Below are 7,384 nucleotides of genomic sequence, written 5' to 3'. Positions count from 1 at the left end.
GGTCCTATCCATCTCTGAGAGAGCAGAGGACAGAGTTGAGTGCTGCAGGCAACTGAGCTCTTTATACAAGTTTATATGAACAAACATACAATTGGATGTTAGTGTGTACACTGTTGTAAATTGTACTTTCACATGTTATATCTAAGTCTTTTTTTGAGTCCTCTGATATTGATGTTGGTGAATCTATTGCAAATTAACTGCTACTGATAGAAGATCTCACTCTAATATATTGATTCACATGTTCATATTGTCCCTGTATTCTTTATAATATTTGTAAATAGTTTAGATATGTAGTCAGTTTTGATAAAAATTCATCTCTCTGTGCATATTTGACATGAAATCAGTGTTTCAACAATGATCATGTGTAAAACAAACTTACAGTGAGGAGACTCAGTGAGAATTAGAAATCAGAAGGGTGCCTCTCTGTATGTAGGTAAGATGCTTGCCAGGACAGAGGTGAGAACTGACAATACACTCTGAGGTAGTTCTGACTAGCATTCTACAGAATGCTACAAATGAAGATAAATTATACAATAATTGTTCACAGGTGAATCAAAGGTATCCCTTATGTTAATATACATTCTAGGCATATATTTTGCCAATGAATGATAAAATCTGGAGCTGAGAGCATCTCAAACTCCAACTGTTAGTTTCCAAGATGGATTTGAGAAAATCATGGTGAAACAGTTTACACTATTTGATGCAAATGCACACTAGATGCTGGCATAAGACAGAATATCACCCAAATCCTAGGGAGTACATTGTCATTGTTTAAAATTAAGGATTATAGAGATGGATGTAAAATAAAATTATTAACGATGCCTTCATGCCATGATTTTTCAAATCAATTCACTAAGGCTGGCCAGAGAGAGCTATGAATGCTGTGCGTATTAACAAGGCTTAGTCTTCCACTTTTGGGCCCTATGGACACCATTACAGGGCTTGATCACACTCGACAGTCTTAAATAGATGCAGGGCCTGGGGCACAGAAGGTGAGACACTAGTGTACAGGGTGTAGTACTGTAACTGGGGAAAGGTTAATCTAACCAAAGGACAGTGACCAAACTATGCTAAGGGCTTGAAGGTAAAGCAGCATTTGGGGAACACATAGAGCAGAGGCAAGAAATACACAACTGGACCTCCAGCTGGTGAACAGAAAGCACAACTTTTTCTATAGTTGTGAGCCAGGACCATGTGCTTGAGCGAAGTATTTCAAGTTTCATTATAAATGAAATAAAATCACAAAAGACATTTCATTCTTATATTACCTGTTAGCTATAATATTATTTAAGACACAAAGAATTTTTTAAATACATGCTTCAAGGTTTATCTGAAGTCTCCTCATCTCTGTGCTACTATGATTGTTCTCCTGTTCCATGATTGTAGATTGAATGAAGTCATATTGTCACTCAAACATCATCTGTACTCAGAGTTACTCATAGTTACATTGATCAAAATATCTTCCTCCTAGACAGATTCAGATGATCTGCTCTGCAGTTCCCCAGACCAGTAACCCTTAAGGGTAGCTCACACAGCCTAAAAGGAAGTTTTAGTTCAGGGATATATCACTGTGGGAGGCTCATGTGTTTCTTGAAGGCAGTGATAAACTCCAACATCCTCAGGCTCTACCTTACTGATTTCAGTGTGAAATCTATGCTTGACCCATTGCCAGTGAATCTGTCTGGAATCACAGAAAATCAGTTTGAAACTGTGTATATCAGGAGTTGTGGAGACCAGCCTGGCTTCTCCAGGTACCAATTCATGTAAGTGTTTCCATGCAGGAGGATGTTTCCATGCTATTCAGGAGGCTCTGACTAGACCTGCAGGAGATGGAGGCTGGATCTCCCAACGTAACAGGCAGAGAGACTGGAGTCTGGGTCATCAGAACATCTCCACTGGATCTTGAAATTAGAATAAGACAGAAGTGCAAGGTTATCCACAAGCATAGACGTCCTGATATAATTTGTATTTTGATATATATTGCCTGTTTTTTATTTCATATTGATTAATAATCTAAAAATATAAAAGATTATAGATAGAGATATTTCTAAAATAAAAAGAGGTCTCTAGGAATCACTGACTGTATTTTCATCTAGCAGTCTTCACCCAAGCACAGTTTTAGCTCTTTCTGGAACGTTCCTTAGGCTCTCACACCTAACTATCACTTTCCCAACATGGATAACAGGATCTACACAGATAGGGCACAACTGGACCCTTAGATCTCACCTTTCCACCCACTCTAGTTCCCCATCTGTGCCCTCACCAGGGATCCAGAGCATTAATAGCCCCAGTAGTTGAGAAAAGGACTTCATTTTTAAGAGTTACATGAGGAGTGTTGACAGGTCAAGGCAAGTTCAGATCTTAGGAAGGAAGGTGCTCCTTAGGGAGCAATATGCAAATCTCCAGGTGGGTGCAACAGTGTGGGAAGAGCCAAGGGGAAGATAAGGCCTGCTCTTCTAAGAAAAGTGATACCAAATATGCTCTGTGTTTGTTGAGAACCAATAAAATCCTTGATTCCTGCAGCACTGGGAAGAAAGACCCCACTGTGAAAGATGATAGGGTGCACATGGCCCTGACACCCTAAAACCTCATCAGAGACCAAAGGTAAGCAGGTTCATGTCAAAGACAGTCTGTAGGAAGGGAATGAGCACAATTCCCAGCTTGCCTTAAACTCATGCAGAAGTTTTAGAGACACTGTACTCACCAGCAGCAGCAAGGATCCTCCAGGGAGATGAACAGTTCAGCTATACAAAGTGGCATCTTATACCCATAGTAACTAAATTGTATGTTCAGGAATCTCAGCTACAAGTGTTAGAACTTCTCTTTCCAAAGGACATTTAACATAAAGAATTGATAGGAAGAACAAAATTTTCTGCTACTAGTAGTGATCTAGATGCATTTATTTATAAGGTTAAAGGACAATGCCCTCTTTCTGACAGAAGCATATAATTCCAGTATAGATAGATAGATAGATAGATAGATAGATAGATAGATAGATAGATAGATGGCTATAGATGTATACAGATGCATATATAGATGTATACAGATGCATATATAGATGTGTGTGTATATATATATATATATATATATATATATCACATTTTCTTGATCCATTTATCTATTGGGGGACATCAGTGTTGGTTCCATATCTTAGCTATGGTGAATAGTGCTGCAAGGAATACAGTTGTGCTGGTGACATTAATGTGGCCTTGTTTGCGGTCACTTGAGTAAATACCCAGAAGTGGGATTGCTGGATTATAGTAAGTTCTCTGTTTAATCTTTTGAGGAACCTCCATACTGCTTTCCATAGTGGTTGAATCACGTTATGTTCCCACCATCAGAGTAGTATCTGGCCTCATCCCTGCCAACATCTATTATTATTTGTTTTCTTAATAATGGCCCTTGTAACTGGGGTGAGGTGGAATCTCAATGTGGTTGTGAATTGCATCTCTCTTATGACCAGAGATGTTGAACATTTCTTCAGGTGTCTATTGGCCATTCTTATTTGCTCTCCAGAATAGACTCTTAATTCTTTAGCCAATGATTAATGGGCTGGTTTTTCTTGGAGGATTTTTTTGGAGGGGTGTTTATTGAGCTTTAGGTATATTGTTTATATGAGGCCTTGTCTGTTGTATAGCTAGTGAATGTCTTTTCCCAATCTGTGAGATTTTTATTTATCTTGCTGGCTATGGTGTTCGCCATGCAGAAGCTCTGCAGCTTAATATGATACCATTTATCCATCCATTTGATTCGTTGTGTTTCTGGATCTTTATTTAGTAAGTTTTCACCTGGATAAAGGAGCCCTAGAAATACCTTTGCAAGAAAATGTAAAGACTTAGAATAAACCATATTAAGTGAAATAAGCAGACCCAAAGAAACATAGACTCCATAATTTCCTTCATTTGTAATAATTAGTGTATGTCTAGTATAGTGCTTGCAGAAGATCACAATAGATCAATAGCTGTATACATACCACCATATATAATGATGATAATCCAAATGAATTCCAAGATATAGAAAAAAGATGTCTATTTTATTGTCTTTGTTGTGGTCTATATACTGTATCAAGTTCCTTCTTTTTATTATATATTTTTTAAATTTCCCTGTGGCTTATCCCCTGTAGTCACTGTTTATATTCTGGTACCATGCATCTTTTATACACGTTTCTGTGACTTGAGAAGAAAAAGAGAATAACAAAATGGTGAAATAAGGACAAAGGGTGACCAATGCAACAGTGATACTCACAGGACACTTTGTTGGAAATGAACTTTACAACTTTGGGGTGTGTGGGTTGGGTGGAGGGATAGTAGGAGATGAAGGAATGGGTAACAATATTTGACAAGAAATGTTCTTATTACCCTACTTATGTAACTGTTATCCTTCTGTACAGTACCTTTACAACAGAATAAAATTGAAAAGGATAAAAGAAAAATGTTATAAAGTTTTACTTTAAAGTGTGACTATATGTTCAATGTAATGATTTTTAAAATGCATTATCTGTCCTGTTAATCTTCCACACTGTATTTGCACAACAAATTGCTCACAGAATTTCTTAAATCTTCCCACTAGAGAGTAAAGGGAGAAAGTGATCAAGCTATATTCCACTTCTATACCGTTATGTTTTTAACCCTTTTTTAAACTATGTAAAGACAAACGTAGGTATATAATTCTGGTTATCTTAAATTAACATAAAATCATTGAATGTCTCCATTTCATATCTGAATTAACTAGTCTCTGCTTATTTGTCACAGAGAGTTCAGTGCCTACTTCTTGTCTCCAAGGATTCTGCTCTGTCATGCGGCAGAATATCACATGGTAAGGAGGAACAGGTGGAGAAGGAAGTTGGTGCTGATGCTCCAGAAGACCCCACATGGTCATCTGAAGGGCCTCCTTGTAGGAAGTGATTAGATCATTGGAGGTCCTGTTCTCAGAAGGGCTATATCTCCGCTCATGGAGTGAGTCAGTTTTCACAGAAGTTGCTTGTTATAAACCATATATTTAGGCTCTTCTAACTGCAGCTTTTTTTATTTTTATTTTTATTTATTTAATTTTTTGTTTGGTCGTGGGTCTTGAACTCTGGGCCTGGGCACTGTCCCTTATCTCTTCAGCTCAAGGAGAATGCTCTACCACTTGAACTACAGTGCCACTTGAGGTTTTCATGTGGTTTATTGGAGGTAAGACTCTTAAGGTCTTTCCTGCCTGGGCTGGTTTGGAACCTTGATCCTGAGATGTCAGCTTCCTGAGTAGCTAGGATTACAGGCATGAGCCACCAGTGCCCAGCTACTACTTGTTCTCTTCACATTAATACAGCATATTGGTTGACAGACAGAACAGGCCTCACCTGAGTGGAAGCAGATGAGACTATTTCATCTAGAATTTTCTATATCTAAAAGTGAGTTAAAAACTGGAAGTGGCATTTTTGTTCAAGTGGTAGAGTACTCGCCTTGAGCTGAAGAGCTGAGGGACAGCACCCAGGACCAGAGTTCAAGCCCCAGGACCAACCAAAAACAAAACAAAACAAAAAAAACTGCTTCTTGAGTAGAACAACCAACAAAAGCCTGCAAGGGGAGAACTTTGTGGGCTGTAGGCTCAGCTGAGTGGAGTCTCAGAAGTTATGCTCTGCTTTGTATTCTGAGAGCCCTTAGTAGCTGAATAAAATATGTTACATATATGTTACATATGTTATATATGCATTTATACACACATAACACATATATATCTGTATATATAGATATAGATATAATAGCTAATGGATGTGTCACTCAATGAACTAGAAATTTTCCATTTTAATCAAGAAATCTGCTTTATGTTTCAATACTTAATGATGATTTTTTATAATCTAAAAACAAAATCTTTTCTAAAGCTCTATTGCCTTGCTTTAAAAACCTGGTTTGATATACCTAAAATGTCTCTTTCTTTTTGTGGCTGCAAATTGTAAGTCAGAAGAGGCATTCTTAGCTGTGTACTGCTTGGGATGTGCAGGAGAACAGAGAGTTAGAGTGTGCAAATGCCTCCATGATCTCTCTCCCAATACTTTCCAGTAGCTTTAAAGTTTGCGTCTGTCTGAGAAGTTGTGTAGAGTAGAGGCAGTTTTGCAGGTAGAGGACCCAGAAGGAGCAGCCGGGGTAGCCCAGCCTCTCACTTCTGCTTCGCTGGGAGGTTTTTGTTATGACTTGTGTCACTGTGGGAGGTAAACTATACCTCTGTTGACAGAAATATGTTGCTGCATCTTCAGGCTGCAGGCTGCTGATGGCGAGAGTGAACTCTGCCCCAGATCCACTGCCACTGAATCTTGGTGGAAACCCAGATTGCAATGTAGTTGCATAATTGATCAGGAGCTTTGGAGCTTTCCCTACTCTCTGCTGGTACCAATGTAAATTATTGCTAATGTCCTGACTGGCTCTGCAAGTGATGGTGACTCTGTCTCCCAGAGGTGATGACAGGGATGGTGGCTGGGTCAACTGGATGTCACATCTGGCACCTGACATTGGAAACATAAAAAACATTAGCAGTTTAATTAATTCTGCTGCCCAAGTACTCAATGAACAGCCAAGTAGCTCAGCTGAACACTGGGTGAATAATCCCCAGTATCATCTTTCCTTACCTGCAATCCAGAACAGTAGGAGCCCCAGGAGCTGAGCAGAAGCCCTCATGTCCATGCTGTGTGCTGATTGGAACTTCTCCTGCACAGAGTGTGAGCAGCCTATGAAGAAGTTCCCAGTATAGTGGGCTGTGCTCTGGGCACATGCAAATCAACATGGTTTGGGCAGTGTGAGTTAGAGCTTTAGCTGGCAGATCTCAGTGACAAAACACAGACCTGAAGAACCCAGATGTCCAATGTGCTTGTGGAAAATGTGTTTCTAGAGACAACAAAACATTATGATTCTGTTGGCCTGTGATAAGAATAGATTTTTTTCCCAGGGCTGAGGACTGAACTGAGGGCCTTGCACTTTCCAGGTAAGCACTCTTCCACTGAGCTCAATTCCCAACCCCAAATAGAATTTTTAACATTTCCGACTAATACATAACTTGGTATGATTTTCTTTACTTAAATCAGTCACTCAAAGACAAACATTTTCAAGGGAAATTAATTTTAGAATGTTCCTAACTCTGGTATCAGTGGAGTTTGTGACACAGAATTCTTAAGAGTATTCAGGTTGTTTGCCTGAACCTTGTTATATGGTTTAATAATAAACATTTGTACACAGACATGTTTGTTATAAAAGTGATAATACATACGTAGGTAGAAAGACAGATAGATTCATTGATAGAGAGAAATGAACAGTTTTCAAAGTTTTTAATGGAAGGTAGCACTGAAATATGTGGAATAAAGTGTCATGATCAGAGGTATATGGACAATCCGTTGGTGCATTCATTGGTGTCC

At 38.8% G+C, this 7,384-nt stretch overlaps 1 gene segment (V, D, J or C); it reads right to left on the bottom strand.

The window, feature by feature from the left end:
* Positions 1-5,954: 5,954 nt before the first annotated feature.
* Positions 5,955-6,659, bottom strand: LOC106001002. The segment is given in 2 exon segments: positions 5,955-6,481; positions 6,605-6,659. Coding segments are annotated over 2 exon segments (582 nt in total).
* Positions 6,660-7,384: the final 725 nt, after the last annotated feature.

Source organism: Dipodomys ordii, unplaced genomic scaffold (assembly GCF_000151885.1).
Source record: "Dipodomys ordii isolate 6190 unplaced genomic scaffold, Dord_2.0 Scaffold258, whole genome shotgun sequence".
Classification (NCBI taxonomy): domain Eukaryota; kingdom Metazoa; phylum Chordata; class Mammalia; order Rodentia; family Heteromyidae; genus Dipodomys; species Dipodomys ordii.
The sequence above is the reverse complement of the archived record's forward strand: the minus strand, read 5'-3'. Positions and strand labels throughout refer to the sequence as shown.